Genomic DNA, 18,365 nt, shown 5'->3' on the forward strand with positions numbered 1-18,365 from the left:
TTGATTGCTAAAAAGTTATATTTTAAATACTAAATATGATCTATGGTTTACATTGGTTCCTCACTAATTTTTATTGGTCAAAAATATTTTTTCATTTTAGTTAAGTCATTAATGTTATTTGTTGTAAATAATTGTTTTTGTTTTTCTTCTAAATCTCTTCAACTATAAATACACCTATACTATACTTTATATCTTTAATTTCTGATTTTAAAAATATCATTTACTTATTGAACTATCTTATATAAAAAATACTAAAACAAATACAACGCAAATTAAATAATAAGATTTTAAATTTTATTGACCCAATTTTTAAATTAAATATCTTATTTTGAATATATAATTCAATTGCTAATTATAACTTTAAGATATTTATAGGCTACGTGTAAATCTCTATGCTTTGTTGTATTATTTGTGAAGGAGCCTTAAAATAAATGTGGCCCAATGAGCCCACCATTAATTTAAATTCATTGTGATATGAGCGAAAACCATATCCTCTCATTTTAATTAATTGCTTAATTAATTATTTAAAATATACATTAATTAATTATTCAATTATAATATATGGAGGAATGGTGTGGAAGCGCATGCGTTGTCATATACGAATCTCCATCGTCTTGTTCAGAAGTATGATCAATTCATATTTCCATGTTTTGCACGCATCGCCCACCGTACTTCGAACGAATTCTCTCCATATTACCAATCTATAATCCATATTTGGTTGCAATAGTTGCAGAGTAGTCGCCATTATTTGTATTATTCTGCCCATTTCATCTGTAGATTTAGCGAGAGTTTCAATCAGCAAAGGCTGAACTTTTGTGCAGGCACTGTGTTTTCTATCATTTTTTAATAGAACAATTAAATTGCGTGCTTGTTGATGGTGTTATAGATCTTGAAATGTCGAGCATGGCCTACGCTTATCTTTTCAAGTATATCATCATAGGCGACACAGGTAACATTCTTTTTCTTTTTCTTTTCCTTTTCTAAACTGATGTTTTATTTGATTCTTTTCCTTATTGAGGTTTGATTATTGTGTAAACTTATGTGCTTGTGTATGGGCTCAGATCGAATCTTTGGAAAATTGTTTCTTGTTATTGTAGAATGAGGGTTTCGAGATAAGGGCTTCCAAGATTCTATTGTATGCTTGTTAACGATATAATTGTTATTTTTGTTTTGGGTGTCGGGGATAGTTGATTTTTCAGCTCAATTTGAGGTTAATATTGTTTTATAGTAATTTTGAAATATTCTCAAGGCAGTTATGATTAAGGGTTTAGAACCTCATCATGCTCATTTGCTACAGTTTTATCTCTTTTGACGGCTTGGGGAGAATATCTGGGTTTGATTCGATCTTCCTTTGGAATTTTGAGGGGTTGGGTTTAAACTTGAAAGTTCGTTTGTGGTTTGTTTATAGATATACTTATGTTAAATGACAGTCTATGTAGTTTTTATGATGAATGACTTGAAATTTCTTTTTGTTTTGGGGATGTGCAGGAGTAGGAAAATCATGCCTTCTCCTTCAGTTTACAGACAAACGGTTTCAGCCAGTTCATGACCTGACTATTGGTGTGGAGTTTGGAGCTCGCATGATTATGATTGACAACAAACCCATCAAGCTACAGATCTGGGATACAGTAAGCATTCTATGCTTTCTATAAGTTTATATGGTAGGTTATAGCTTTTTCAAGAATTACTGGGATATTGTCATAGATGATTGATTGATGGAGTAGGGGTAATTTGAATTTAGTTGGATAAACATTAATAGTTTAGAGACCATGTCAGAATATATGTACTCAAGAGTGTCTCAAAAGTGAAAAAGAGCCTTGTTGTTCCATGAACAAAATCTAACTAAATAAAGCAGCTAATACAGTTTTTAACCTCTACGGTAACTGATATACTCCAAATCAATCATATCGATATGATGTCAAAGACAGGAACATAATTTAAAAAGGTTAGCAAGTTTTACTTTGCTGTAAGCAAAACAAAAGTGTCAAAAGAGCTTGCAGGTGTCTGTGGCCTCAACTGTGCAACCCAATATTTATGAGGCCACCATATTTCTTCATACTTTTGCCAATATCAAACTGGTTCTCTTCATGGTCACCCGGTCTGTCCAACCAATTTATCCAGCATCGTTGGTAACTTCTTGAACTCCGTTATTAACTTATTTCAAAGAGAAATCCTTCATAATGATATACTGCAATGTGTAGAGGCAAACATTTAAGATGCTATATTAAATATGCTTGACAGTGATCTGGCGGGCCCTGAATTATCACGCAGTCCAAATTGCAGGGAAGTTAAATGATCCTGATCCTTGCTCTCACTGATGCTGCTGTTAAGAATACCTTCCCTGCTCCTTCTGTTCCTCTCCATACAGTTGTGCTGCCCTTCATCTCCCTTCTCTGTTCTTAACATCTGTTGAAATTCTGCCACACAGTGCCCATGGTTTCTCATCTCTTTCCGCTTCTCTTCCTATCACTCTCATCATTTGGCGTCTCCATTCTGCTAGTAGATTGCACTCTTTATCTGCACTTTATGTAGTTAAGCTTGAGGTTTTCTGCTATCAAAACAAAAGTATCTCTGCCATAACAAGTAATGGGATGAAATGATGCCTCCCATAACCAGATACCCTTCTTGAATAGTAATTGATACAACATAACAATAGTGCACTCTATTTAGAAATGCCATTAATCATTAAATTTTTTATGGATACTGCAACTCTTGGGCCTGGGGAAAGTCTTATGATACGAATACATAACCTGCCTCTCCTTAACCACGTCTTCTTGGCCATTAACTCCAAGTTTCCTTTTAGATTCTTGAAATCAACACCCAAGTTTGCAGTAAGATTGGCCACCATCTTCTTATCACTATATCAATGTTTGAACCAGATAAAGTAAACTTTTACTGAAAATGATCCACCTTCATTAACCTGATAACAATGTTTGAACCTGATAAAGTAAACTTTTACTTAAAATGGTCCATCTTTATTTTCGCTTCAATCATTAGGACAGGACCCCCTTTAAAAGATTAAAATTTCTCTCTACTTTATAAATTGGGGCTGCCTTTAGTCAAAGTTTCTGCCGCAATATTGGTAATTGAAATTTTAAGTGACCAGTTCGTCTTAAAAATCCCCTGAGGTCCAGTTTGTTCCCCAGCTTAGTCTGCTGCAGGTGTGGACTGGGCACAGCCTTTGGGCTCCAGGTTCAGCCAGGCGTGCCAAGTGCTAACCTGCAAGGGACACGAGCCGTTTCTTTCTTTTTATCCAGTGCCATGTCATCATCTGGAGCAGGTGCTCATTCTATGTTTGGAGCAGGGTTTCTTGTCTACACTGGCTTGAGGGATGTGTGGATGAAGGTCCAACAGTACACTTCTCTACTCACCTGCATATGTCTGCATTTGTGTGTCTTGTTCCACCTTGAGAGAGAGGTTGCATGGAGGGTCATCTTGCTTTAACTAATTCCAGGAAGAGAACTTACCCTTGTTGGCCTTGAATATTATGCTTGAACATCATGGGTGCTGCATTTCTTTACAAAAAGTAATTGTTATTGGCTTCACGTTATTAAAATTGGATTACACTAAAGGACCTCAAATAACTGAATGGTGTAAGGTGTAGATTCATTTTCAAGAGCTTGGAATACCTGTAATATGTATACCATCCTGTGTGAAAGTTATTTGACGCACTTCAGGTAATTCTATTAAAAACTATACATTTTTTACTTTTTAGCAACTTTGAAGTGTCCATACAAAGGGGGTTACAGCTTTTAATATTGAAGTCCATACACTCTTTAAAAACTTTTGTGGTTGTTTTGTTTATTAAATTATTTATATTATAATTTATATAAATATGCATATGTTGTATTCTGAACTTAATTCTTGTTTACAGGCTGAAAATATGTATATATTAATGATTTTTATATGTTTTTTTGTATGGACAAACCCAACCCCCAATTTTTTTGGCTGTATCTGCATACCGAACATGAACCCAAAATTTAATTGAAATTCTACACAGGGTGAGGGCAGTGTACTTGCAGGGATGTATCCCAGGCATTTTCCCAATGTAAAATTGGACAACACAGGGGGACATGGACAGAACATCTGCAAAAATTTTGGGGGGGCATTCCTAGGAGTTAGGAGCAATGTTACCTCATCTGGGAAAAGTCTCCCTCGGCATCCTCTCTGCAATGCAGAGTTTTTGGAATGGCCTGCCATCCCTGTGTTGTCCTCAGGATGTGAGGACATCCTCTGCCCATTACTGTATGAAAACCAAAAAAATAAAATGAAAGATAAATAAAAAAATTAATCTTTTACGGGGGAGCCACATTCACACCCAAAGATGGCATGCCATGGAGTTTCCTATGGCCTTGAGGCTCAAAGGCATTCATTTGGACTTGGTGGCAGACTGCCTCTTAATGCTGTAGGGAGAACCACCTCTTGACTCCTGATCTGGATTGAAAAAAACAGAAAAACAATGTTTTCCCCAAGTAATTGTCTTCCATTTATACTTTTTGTTTGGTCAATTAATTTCTATTCTGACTAATGCTATTATGATATAAACAATTTTGATTATCTTTAAGATTTATAATCTGACAATTGACATTGAATTATCAATAATTGGCTGTTTCATAATTTACATTTTAATTTTAGACACTTTGTACAGATTATGGTTATATATAAACCATAATTTATTATGACGTCCCTTGCATATACTGTCCCCAAAATTTAGGAAAATTTCCCCAAAACCCTGCCCCCCATGTCAAAAACTTGGAGAACATTGAGTGAGAACAACGAAAGTCATAACCTTTCAGCTTCACAGTTGACTCGACCAGAGCTTTCTTTTAAACAATCCACAGCATGTGACCTAGATTTAAATTGGTTCTGCAAGACCTTCTAGTGTTCTATGTACAAACCCAATACATCAAGCATACACATGAATACATAAGACATGAGGGTGTAAATCCAAAGCATATAAGGTAAGAAGCATCTACATAAAACATAGAGTATACACATGAATATACACCAGGTGTAAGTGAATATAAATAAGGCAGGCAACATACAAGTGAAATACATGTAACACATGGATCATATAGTGCATAAGCATGAGTCCACTTGCATGCACACAAATTCTCTTAAGTCATGAAGCATACATGTGAGTGTATGTGGTTATGAGAAAGGCACTTATGTAGAACAAGCATACACTAGATTGGATGTAAAGCATACATGATACATATACTTAGAGAATCCACATGGGGTCAGCATTCTTAAAACACATCAGTCTGGAAACATTCGAGAAAGGCATATAAAATGCACATGGAATACACATTGAAAACATATCAATCATAATGCGAAGCATATTCAAGACATAAAACATACTTTAGGAAGGTGTGTGTGATATAGTCATGCTGAAAATGTGACAAACATGGAGCAATCACATAATTATAATTACAATACAAGTATTCATGTACACGTATAAAACATACAATGGAGCAAACATATTGAAGACACATCAGACACATAAATATCCACAAATTATGAAGTGTATATACATTTAAGAGAAACTTACATCAGGTACGTTAATACCCTTAAAGCATGAAGCAATTCACTTAAATACATATCAGACATGTAGCACAAATCCATAAGTATATACACAAAGTATGAAATAGCACACATGTAAACAATAAGTAATATAAATAAGGCATGGAGCATAGATGCAGCACTCATGTAAAATATAAAGTAATATACCAATATACCGAGGCACAAAGTATGCACAGAAAACAAGTAAGACCTGAAGAAATACACAAGTATATGTAGGGTTCAAAGCACATATAAGAAAGACAGAGTGGACACACTAAAGAACATCAGTGATGAAGCAACATAAAGACACAATGCATACATGCTGAAAAAACATATTAGACATGAAGCAATCACATGAATACACAAAGAATACATGAAGCATACATTAGGAAGATGCATTATGTAATCATGTCGAAAATATAACAGCATTTAAAACATACATATATAATGGAGCAATTAGGTTGAAGACACATCAGGCATATAGCAAGCACAAATTTCTAAATCATTTACATATGCAACAATTATTCTTTACAAGATCATAAGGTGATTCATCCTATTATAAGAATTTGAAACAAGAATACAATCAGGTTTGCCCAACTGTCCCATATTGAACCAAAAGCAGTCACATGCCCTTCTGGCCCTTTATGGCGTGGATCTTGTCCCCTAGCTCATACTTTGTTCCATAATTACAGTTTCCTTATACCAGAGAGTCAATGGATGGTAGAGGTGGCTGAATTCTGCCAAACCCAAGCCCAGGAGGAGTCACGTGCCCTCCTGGCCTACTGCTTCATTAACATTCAGTAGGTGACTTACTTGGGTGGGTGGGCAGTGTCTCCCCACTACAGATCCCTTTTACTTCCCTGGATAATATTAACTACAGACTAATAGGTTTATATATATGTTACTAGTTATCGATATCAAATATGTATTTTGAAATGTGGCTTCCCTAAACATGGTACAATTAGATTTCTTAATTAGTTCTTCACCTTTCCTAGAGAGACAGTGGATGGTAAGGATGGTTCATCATGCCAAACCCAAACCCAGGAGCAGTCACTTGCCCTCTTGGCCTACTAGTTCATCCTCACGCAGTAGGTGGTATATTTGGGTGGGCAATCGACCCCCTACAGATCCCCTCTCCCTAGAAAGGCAATTATATCAATTCATATTCATTAGGTTTATTAGTTAGTCCAATTCCTTGTTTCAATGGCTTATTTTACAAGAATTTTGTATTAATTAGTTCTTCATTTTTCCTAGGGACAGTGGACGGTAGGAGTGGTTCATCATGCCAGACCCAAACCCAAGAGGAATCACTTGGCCTCCTGGCCTACTGGTCCATCTTTACACAGTAGGTGGAATCATAGTTGAACTACTCGCGACTCAGCTCAACTCGCCAAGCCCCTAGGAAAATAACTCGGTGAAAACTCGGGAAAAACTCAGCAACTTAAAAACACGCTTAAACTTAGTAAAAAATGCATTTTTTTTTGCAAAATTTAATGAGAAGATGCATCCAATGAGTCAATAAATGATAACACAAAAGAAACAAGCTGATTCTAGATATATTTAAAAGCAAAGTATCTACAAAATCGCATCCTCATGAGGAATGCTGATGGCTAGAAGCTTGGAAGCAAAATAGTAAATTACTAAATAGTTTTTGTAAAAACAAAAGTAAATACATCATTACAAATTACAATTACAACTTCCTCTTCCCAGCTCTAGCAAAAACATGGGGAGAGGTAGAACTAGAGGGTCTAGAGACTCACTGTCTAGTCGTATAAGTTTGCTGTGGGACTGGGCATGACTGTGCCTCCTCGCTCGGTATGGTTGATTGAGACTCATCCTCCATCCTGGATGAAGCTATGTCTCCACCTGCCTCTGGCACTGGCAATGAATCCTCATCCTCATCCTCATCCTCCTTAATGTCATCCAGCCTGAAGTCGAAGACTATGTATGCGACAACCTCTCCTTTAGGCTGCTTTGAATAAGGTGAGTTAAGCCATTCTCCACTCACAAACATTTGTTTCAAAGAAGTCAATGCAGCAAGAAGGCTTTGCAATGTCAAGAAAATCGTTGCAAATCTTGTGACACCAGCTCTCACCAAATCTTTCCCTTGGGTGTGCCGTCTCATCAAATGTAGGACCCAGGGGTGATTGTAAATATATTTGGTGATCCTCCTTGCATCTTCCACAACTGGAGTCACCCACTCAAGTTTTCTTATGTCCTCCAAGAGAAGGTCAAGGACATGTGCTGCACAAGGTGTCCAAAAAAGAGTGGGGTGCCTCTCTTAGAGGATTCTTCTTGCAAAAGAAGAATTTATTCTTGAGAAATATGCAACCAAGTAAAACAAAGCCACAACAAATGAAAATATTGCTAATGCCTAAAGGTGATAATTTAAAAGGATTCTACCTGCTGACACATATGCTGCTGCATTATCTGTGATGATTTGCACCACATTCTCTACCCCCACCTCCATGACGACATGCTCCAACATTCCAGCCAATGTTTTTGCATTTTTCATCTTGTTGGAGGCATCAACAAATTTCAAGAATACTACACCCAAAAAATTGATGATGGTGCGGTTCCTGCCATCTGTCCACCCATTAGAAAGAATGGTGCAGCCATAATTTGCCCATTCAATTTTTTGATCCTCCATCACTTCTCTTGCCCTACCAACTGCCATTGTGAGCAACCTGTAAGTGCAAAGTGAAATTAGGTCTTACTACACAATTTTGATTTAATAAACAAGAAATCTAAAAAATAATTAAAAATGAAATCAAGTGGACTATCTAGTAGTTAACTAACTTTCCACTCAAATCCTTGCGAGAAGGGGCTTTGTACCCCTTTCCTGAAACTGTCATAGCAGTCACCAAATTCAGCCAATAAGCATTCTCCGCCACATTGAATGCAATGTTGTTGAAGTACCAAAAATCAGCTACTGCATTGTCAGTTTTCTCATGTACCTCCTTATTCCATCCAGTGGCCTCTAATGATGGTTGTGCTCCAGGTGTGTTCCTGGGCACAAAATAATCACCTATGGACCTTGCTTGTGGTGATGGAAGTGGAACAATGCCAGGTACTCTAATAGAGGAAGCAGAAGCAAGGGGCGAGGTATTGGTGGGTTTGCGGATACGTGGGCCACACCGAGAGCCCACTATGCCCTCAAGTGCTTTTTGTTCTTCTTCAAGGTCAACAAAAACACTTTGAGATTCAGCTATGGCTGATCTCATGGCTAGCTTTGCCCTCTCCCTTTGCAATTTCTTCTCTTCCCTAGCTGCAAGTAGGGCATTCATTTGTCTTTTTATTTCTTCATTGGTCCTAGGGCATGCTCTAGCATCATGCCTATCTATTCCTGCAAGGTGGTATTTGAGGCAGTTGATGCCTCCATGAAGTATTCTCTCACACTTTATGCATATAATTGACCCAGGATCGGGTCCCTCATAGGCATACCTCCATGCCCCATCTCTAGCACCTCTAGGACGGGTGCCTATATATCCAGATGGGCATGGATCTAGTGGCCATTGCTCCCTTGCCATGACTAATGCTTACTTAACCTACACATACAAAGTGAAAAAAAAAAATTAACATTTTAGTTAAACAATTTAGCAAACTATCTACATTAGTTTAAATAAATATAGACATCATTCAAAGTTTTTTTTCAAAAAAAGTAGGGTTTGAATTTTTTTTTGAAAACTAGATTCTTCAAAAAATTTGTGAAAATTCAACAAAACTTGTCAAATCTAGTGTTAAATCTTGTACAAATAACTTAGAAATGATTTAGATTACCTAGGAATCATTTCTAATCCATCTAAATGCAACAAAAAATAAACAAATTGTCTTAAAAAAGCATAGAAAAAAAATGCAAAAACTTACTTGGGAATCTGATTTTTCTTTCAAATCCCTTTCAAATCCACTTGGAATCACTCAAAAATCACTCCAAATCACCTTCCAACTCTCTACAAGTCCACTTCCCCCTTCTCAACCCAAAACACAATCAAAAAACAAAAAATGCATTACTGTTTTGCCGTTTTCAGCTAAGAGACCCAGGCGGCCGAGTTTTTAACTCGGACTCGGCGAGTTTTTGGCAAAAACTTGCCAAACACTCGGCAAGCCGAGTTTTCTAGCGAGTAGAAGTGGTAACTACTCGCCAGGCTCAAAAACTCGGCGAGTTTTTTAAACTTGCCAAGTTTTCGGCGAGTAGTGTGGAATATTTGGGTGGGCAATCGACCCTCTTACAGATCCACTACTCCCTCTGAATTAACATTCTTAATAGGGTATGTTGTTAATTTCGATATTATTGAAGGTAAGTATTAAACGTTATCCATAGAATCTTATGTATTCTGCTATTAATACATTCATCCGGTGGGTTACTTATATTCTGAATTTAATATCAAATTGGTTTAATCCTTAATGTATTAGACTATTCATAACTACCAGGAGTTTCTTACAAAGTCTCAGAAATTATCTGAATCAGATGTATTTTATTATTAATACTTTGTGTTTACTGATTTATACAGAGGAATAGTTTATTCACACAGTTGTCGTTTGTTATTTATCTGAAATAAACAACTCTCAGAATATTCACCTCATTAATTTAATTAAATGTAGTTCACGTTATTAACAATTCATATGTATTTTTACCAACGACAGATTACAGCAGTCTCGTATTACATTAGTTTGACTTGTTGCAGTTTGCAGACTTAGTGTTTATACTAAGGAATTAATCTTTACATTTATATGAGCATGTGGAACATACCTGATCCGTCGTTTTGCTGTCTAGAATCGAGTGCTGTAGTTTTTTTTGTCTTCCACACAGTATATCCTTTTTTTTTCAATGCATTAACTGACTCCTACAAGATGGCAGGAAAGTTGCTCTGATACCATTTGTAATGTCCCCTACTAAGTTTGGTCCTGTTTTGATCCTAATTCATCCATATCAACATACTTATGACTTAAACAAAATTGATTGGGAGACCAAACTATCTTAAACACCGCATTTCCTAAGATATTGACAGTCCAACAGAGAAACATAACCTTCTATTTGATATTGAACTCAATCTGATTTATAATATTTTATTTACTCATTCATTCAAATTACTAATTCCTATATATATATATATGTATGTATTAATTATTTATCTTCAGTTAGTATATATATATATATATATATATAACTATAACTAGAGAGCAGCTCTTATAAATAACTGCGGCCATTATATTATTCCCTATAATTATATTATTATTTATTTTGAACAGTATTATTGTATACATTTCACTGCAGAGCTGTTTATATAAAATATTGTAATAATTGTAATTTTATTATTATTATTGTTAACTAAATTTATATCACTATAAATTCTACATAAGAATGTTATCGGGCTTCATATGTATTAAGATACATATTAAGCACATCCCATGCATACCACCAAGATTACAGGTATTACTCCCCGTAACTCAATAACAGTTCCGTTATGGCCTGATTAATGGTCTGTTGGATGTTCCCCTGATCCGAACCATCTTCTTACCCCTTCATCTCCCCCGTTGCAATGTTGGAGACTTCTTTTATACTTCCAACTCTCAAGAGTCACACTTCTTTGAAAAGTCCTCTCTTCTTATTATAGAGGCACTTCTTCATAACCACCCGACAACTCTTCTATTGGAATTATTATCTAATTAGTCATTTGTCTAGTCACTAAAATAAATAGACCTTAGCAATGATTAATAGTATTAATGTTACGTTTCTTAGCTTATTATCACCACAACTCGTGCCTCTTTATTTTAAATATATAAATTAAGAACATGCAAATCATGTTTATAATTTATTATATATATATATATATATATATATATATATATATATATATATATATATAAATTACGTTTACAATATAATATTAATTTATTTTCATTTGAATATTTCAAAATATTATTATTAATAAATATTGAATAATAATATTTAATAAATAAATAAATTTCAAATAATTATTTGTTTGGTAATTATATTAATTAATAATAATAATTGTTTCATTTACGCTATATATAATGATCAAGGAGGGGACATGACAGATGACATAAGGTCTGCTTGTCTCCATCCTCTGGATACATTATACAATGTTTGAGATTGTCAAAGAAGCTCACTAGTTATTTGTAAAAGAAAATTAACTGTACATACCACAGTACACAAATCCATGAAAACCTGTGTTAATTCTGTTATAAGAAAGTTCAATCATTATTCTCACCTTTCTTAAATCTTGTAATTTGTTTGATTGGACCTGCCTTCTAATCCTCAGTAAGGGTAAGGTCACATGAGACCCATTACAACTGGAGGATTCTTGATTTTTGCACCAACTATAGGGCATGGAAGCATATTGGATGCCTTTCTTAGCTAAAACCAATCATGTGAAATCTTGATAAACAGTTTGATTTTGTCGTAGTCACATTACTTTGTACAGAGTCCTTTTTTATATGTAACGGCTTTGCCAGTATTTTCATTCTAAACTTGCTTCTACTGGCTCCTTAATGACTCTACAATAGCAGTATTTTCATTCATGCAAGTTGATTTGCCTTGACCCTTATTATATGTGCCTACATCATGGTTCCATGGAGTTTCCTGGGGGCATGGGGACAGGGGGACCAAGGGCCCAAGTTGAGGGATGGCGGTGGGGCCTCAATGGTGGCGCTAAAATCCATATAGTACTTGAAAAAATAGTAAAAAGATAATAAGAATTACAAATGAAACTTTGGCAAACTAGTAAAACTTGGAAACTACTAAACTTTGAAGTGAACATTAAAATTGAACAATGAAAATGTCAAATTCAAAATAACAAAATGGAGTGAAGTGAGGCCCCTAATCATCCACAAACTGCTTATCACTAGAAATGCTGGACTTCACGTGGTCACTCCTCTTCTTGCTCCTTGTTTTTTCAAAATACCTTTTTGGCTAGGAGGCTCCTAGGAGTCCATTGGATGTCTCGGGGACATCTTGGAGTCCCTGGCATCTTGATGACATCTCTGAGGTGGCAAAGGTGGTGGCAGTGGGGGGACATTTTCCCCAAGTCCCCATGTCCTGGAAACATGGTGTTTTTTGGGAGAGATGTGTCCCTGTGGAACACTGACCTACATACAATATTTTGATAATCTTGGTCAGATAAATGTATTGGTATATCTCATGATGAATGTCAAATTGATATAAATTAGTTCAATAATCACATCCTCCCTTAAATATCAGTTTATATGAAAAATGTGAAAACAAATAATAGTGGAGCAATATGCCTTCAATGCAGATCTCAACATTGCAAAATATTAAGAATTTTTTAATTTACAGAGGTCATTGTAAATTTTTTCCTTTGTACATAATGTAATATTTTAGTTCTTCTAGAAGACATGCATCACTAAATCTTAATTCCCGGTTCTTGATATGCATAACTGTCAGGTTCCCAGACTTCACATACCTCATTATCTAGTTTTCATGCTTGATACCTTAAGTTCTCAACTGTCACGAAGAGCTTGAACTGGCTAAAAAGGCACAAGTAGATAAGTGATTTTAGTTGATCTATGTTGGTAGTTATCTTTGACCTGCAATCGTAAATCATGAACCAAGAAGCTTGCTTAACTACCTATTTTTAGCAATTTTATCTTGTCAGCATTTTGAACCAGTTATGAAAATAACTAATGAGAGGTAACAGGAATCTGAATCTGCACTCTAATGACTACAGCCTTATGCCCATTAAGATCCAAGTAAAGTGCTCGATGACCTGTTCAGCTTTGTTCAAAGTAAAACGTAAATGAACAGAATGAAATGAACTCCAATATAGACAAGCCCGTGGATAACAGGTGGTGGCATTTTGACCTCTTCCAAAATAGCAAACATACGCTGTATAGAAAATTTCTTCAGATGGTAGAGGTTGAGACTTGATATCATTCATCATGCCATTTGTTGTTTATGCAAAAATTGTGCGACCCTTAATGTATTTCCTTTTTGCATGTTCATATTCCATCTGGTAAATGTGAGTAAAATCTCTTGTTTTTTCTGTTATTTCAGGCAGGACAAGAGTCTTTCCGATCAATAACCAGATCATATTACAGAGGAGCTGCTGGGGCTTTGCTTGTATATGATATAACAAGGTATATCTTATTCAAGCATTCACATAATTGGATAATTTCTCTTTATTGTTATCATAGTGGTGGGATGTTGAATATTCTTTCACCTTGTAGAAGTCCATGTGAGTGTATTTTCAGTAATTTTATATACAGGCTATTGTATTGTATCATAATCTCATGTTTTAGTTTTTTACAATTACTTTCAGGAGAGAAACATTCAATCACCTCGCAACCTGGTTGGAAGATGCACGACAACATGCAAATGCAAATATGACAATAATGCTTATTGGAAACAAATCTGATCTAGCACACAGGAGGGCTGTCAGCTTTGAGGAAGGACAACAGTTTGCAAAGGAACATGGACTAATATTTATGGAGACTTCTGCAAAAACTTCTCAAAATGTTGAGGAGGTATTAGATTGGTGTTCGCTTATGGGTTGTGTGTTTACATCATGCATGCATATTTTCTTTTCTTCTGAGAAAGCTTAACTTTGCTCCTTACCCTCGTCAGGCATTTATTGACACTGCATCAAAAATTTATCATAAGATTCAGGATGGTGTATTTGATATATCCAATGAGGTAAGCTTTTATTTTGTGACGCTATGAATCTTTAAATATATTGTGGTTATTTTGCAGAATAATTTTGATTTTCCACTGTAAATCTACCAGGCAAATGGTATAAAAGTTGGATATGCTGGTGTTGGACAAGGTGGAGCAAATAGAGATACACTCGCTACCCAGAGAGGAGGCTGTTGTAGTTGAGTATTTGATAGTTCCAGCCTCCAGGGAGATGTGCATATTGGAGTTTGCCCGTAATAAGTGGATTTACTGTGTTGTATTGTGTAATAAGAATTTTATATTTAAGATACTATTCAGTTTTAATATTATTTTGTTTAGGTGGCAAAATATGCCTTCGTATTTGTTGTACAGAGATCGATTTGTACCCAGCAAAAGTGATTTATTTTTGCAGGAATTCTTGTTATATTTGTATATTCCTGTAACTGTTTTTGTTATCGAGAGAGCATAATTTTTTTGATGTAAAGTAACAGTACATTATGCGTGGTTGAGAATTGGAATTTTTATGTAAGGCTGCATCGATGGTATTCTCTATTCTTGATGAAGCCAGTGTTGTAATCGATCTGTTCAAAATTTTGTAAGATTGTGCAATATCCCTGTTTATATTGAAGGTCCAGCAGCTGTTGAAAGAACAAAAATTTCAAGGATAAATTTGTGTTTTATCAAATTAGGGAAGAAGGTTGATTGCTAGGTGCGACAATTAAGTGGAAGAGCATTTCAAATATCGTTGGGCATAGGAAGAATAGAGATGGCATATTTTGATTTCATATATAAATGCCTTTGCTTGTCAATTTAAGGAATATGAGTAAATTTTGTTGTTTAGAAGTGGCATCAATGATTCTCATGTCTTTTATATATATATATATATGAACATTATAAATCTTAAATACATCTATTTAATAAATTGTCTTATTTTATTTATTTTAGATGTTTTGATTTTTCAATGGTAATATGATAAGTAATAAGGACCATCCCCCAATCCTAAAAAGTTAAACCAAAACAAAGTTTTCAAATAGTAGAAACTGTAGCAATCACTTTCACCACACTCGAAAGATTAAGGGGAGTGCTTGGTCGAAGAAGTCCATTGCCTAATGGAAATTGTAGCAATCACTAATAGAGGATAGTCAAGCAACAAAGATGGTAAAGATTTGCCACCTAACAATAAGAAGAGTAGACTTCACTAGGGCCACACTGTGCCCTAGAGTCACATATATTATGTGTTTTATATATAATAAATAAAATAGTTCTAAAATACACACCATAATGGGATGGAGGGGTGAAGTCCTTTTATCACTTTCAAGATAAATGTTGTGATGAGTTGTTACTGGTTGTTGTATTTATCTTTGCTTGGTTATTTGTTGGAGCAAGGCGTGATGGGGTGATGTGTGTTTATGGTGTGGTCAAAATTATTATCTCCCTTATCCTCTTTTGAATGACATCATTGTCTAGAGCTAGGCTAAGGGTAACAAGAGATGGCACTGTGTTTCAAGTGAAGAAATGTGGGTAGATTTTGAATTTTGTGGATGATTAAATTAGAAACTTAAACTTGTTGAACACACCTAGATGTTGAGAGGGGGAGTGGGTGGGTGCCTGGGGGAATGAATCAATATCCTTAAAACTTAAAACTTATAGCGCAATTTAAATTCAATGTACTTAATCAATTGACCCTCTCACTGAACCACTTCATGTGCGTCCAGTTTGGGTTCGGCTCAATCTCCCTCTTCATTTATGGGAGCACTCTTGCTATGAGGCGACCGGTAACTCTATTGGTCGTTTCTTGAAGGTCGATGATGCTACGTCCTTAGTGAAACACACTACCTTTCCTCGCATTCTTGTTGATATCGACATCTCTGCTCCTCTCCCAAGTGATGTGGTTCTTATGGTGGGGGATAGGCCTTGGTCACAACTGGTGGATTTTGAAGGCCTCCCCTTTCGTTGCAAAAGATGCTTCTTTACTGGCCATCTTGCTTCGAGTTGCTCTTCTCCACAACACAAAGGGTTTTCTACCTAGTGGAAGAATGCTACTTCTGACCACTTAACAGTTATTGCTACGGATTCTACGTCTGTTGGCTCCTCCCATGAGGATGATGCCATGCCCCCCATGACTCTTGTTGCTCCTACTGATGTTTTTGTGGCCTCGTCTCCGGAAGTCCCCACTTTTGCTTCTTCTGTCCTACAACCCTCCCCTACTGCTGGATTTTCTTTTTCTATTGTTGTTCTGTCACAACTTGGTGATGTTGCTATTTTGTAGCCCCCTACGACCCTCTTCCAACCTTCTGCTATCACTTGTGTTGTTGACCCTACGGGGGCCCTTTCGATGGATCTTGCCATTTCCTGGTTTGTAGTTGCTCGCAGGTGTAAGGGGAAATCTTCTCCCCTGCCCCATACCCACCCTCGCAGGGGTTTGGGTGGCTCGTCCCCCCCCTTGAGTGGGGTTTGTTCCCCGGTTGGTTAGGTTCCTGTGTTTGTTCCTTTTCGCCTTTGGGTTGGTGTTCTCTCTTGATGTTGCTTTTTGTTAAGGGTCAATGTCCTAGTTAACGTTGTTTTTTTAATAAAAAACAATAATGAAAGATAAAGCAAAGAACACTAATGAACGAGAACACCAAATTTACGTGAAAAATCTAATAAGGGAAAAACCACAATGAGAGTTTTCTAACAATATATATGAATAATTACAATTTGTTTTAAGGCTCATTGGCTAAGGAAGAACACCACTCCTGGAAAGGACTTGCTAATGAAGTTCACCACCTCGAAGCAAGATACAAGAGACTTGTTGAGGAGATTCACTATCTCAGAGTAAGATACATGAATATTTGAAATACAATGAATAAGCCTTCAACTCACATCCTCTAGTAGTCTCCTTAGAAAGTAGGTGCTCTTGACACGATATCTCAAGCAACTATTAAGCAATTCAACTCCATAACTTCCACCACACACTTTATTGCCTCAACTTCACATCTCTCACAATCCACATCATTCACAAGCAAGGAAAACATCAAATTAGGTCGTCTAGAATAGGAGACAAGCAATGGCCCCAACAAGTCAGCCTAAAAATATATTGTGGTGAAAGTGGTCCAAACTAGGAGATAGAGTGGACCTAATATAACTTACAACTTTCCATGTGGCCCCAAACATCAAACATATTTGTGCACATCTTCTTAAGTCAGCAACATGGTAAGTTGTAGATGAAATGTGTAGCATTTTACTAATTGGCTAAAAAACATAACATCCAAATGAATTTACACAATTGCAACTTATCTTGAGACATATCAGGATCCATAAACAACTCAACCCAACCTCCAATGCTAGTGCAAACCCCCAATTGCATAGAACAAGCAAGAGTATAAGCTTTGTTTGTCGAATAACCACAACATACATTGAAAACCAACTCTAGACAATATGCGGCACCAAAAAGATCAACTATTGTCGTGCAAAGCACATAAAGACATTCCATGAACATCCAACAACACTCCCATACACTGATTTCACACTGACATGCCAAAACAAGAAGCACAACCACACAAATACAAAGTTCTTTATACCTGGAAGCTCAAACAACACAATCATGAGATAGAACAATATTAAACATATTTGCGATGCACTTCATCACTTGAAATATGAACGGAGACACTACATGGACAATATAAGCATGCCCACCAAGCTGTAAGAGCAAAAAAAACCAATGTAGAGAAATGCGCATTTTTTGGATCAATCTTGGCAAACAACCAACCTACCAACATTGCATTTACTGCAGAAAATATGCAGCAACAACAAATACATATTATCTCAAACCCCGAGACCATAGCATTAAATGCAGGGAAATGTGGAGCATTCTCCTAGACAATCTTCAATACACCTTGCATTTTCACACTTCAACAATCTACAGAGACCAAATCATCTTTGTAGCACCATTTGCTCACTTAGAAGCAACAAGGAAGATACAATAATAACTTGTAGCATGCACAAAACATTAGCACCATATCCACTTCACCACCATGCTTCTAATCTTCATCTTAATATTTCTAATTCTCATCTTAATATGATATCATCATGATAACATCTCTGCTGACAACAAACAAGACATGATGTCCAATCATGAACTTCAACACCATCATTGTTCTTCAACATAATA

General features: G+C 36.1%; 1 protein-coding gene across 1 annotated transcript; it reads left to right on the forward strand.

The window, feature by feature from the left end:
* The first annotated feature begins 573 nt into the window (after window positions 1-573).
* On the forward strand, window positions 574-14,824 carry LOC131068900 (ras-related protein Rab-2-B). The gene is made up of 7 exons (XM_058004185.2): window positions 574-750; window positions 887-949; window positions 1,489-1,628; window positions 13,598-13,680; window positions 13,863-14,067; window positions 14,168-14,236; window positions 14,327-14,824. The coding sequence occupies exons 2-7, from the start codon at window positions 895-897 to the stop codon at window positions 14,417-14,419; spliced, it is 645 nt and encodes a 214-aa protein (XP_057860168.2). The 5' UTR covers window positions 574-750; window positions 887-894; the 3' UTR covers window positions 14,420-14,824.
* Window positions 14,825-18,365: the final 3,541 nt, after the last annotated feature.

Source organism: Cryptomeria japonica, chromosome 3 (genome assembly GCF_030272615.1).
Source record: "Cryptomeria japonica chromosome 3, Sugi_1.0, whole genome shotgun sequence".
Lineage (NCBI taxonomy): Eukaryota > Viridiplantae > Streptophyta > Pinopsida > Cupressales > Cupressaceae > Cryptomeria > Cryptomeria japonica.

Excerpts from the sequence above, each read along its gene's own strand:
- LOC131068900 (XM_058004185.2), top strand. The coding sequence starts at position 895 with ATGTCGAGCATGGCCTACGCTTATCTTTTCAAGTATATCATCATAGGC. Across the intron at positions 950-1,488 it reads TATCATCATAGGCGACACAG|GAGTAGGAAAATCATGCCTT; the intron begins GTAACATTCTTT and ends GGGGATGTGCAG. Across the intron at positions 13,681-13,862 it reads CTTGTATATGATATAACAAG|GAGAGAAACATTCAATCACC; the intron begins GTATATCTTATT and ends AATTACTTTCAG.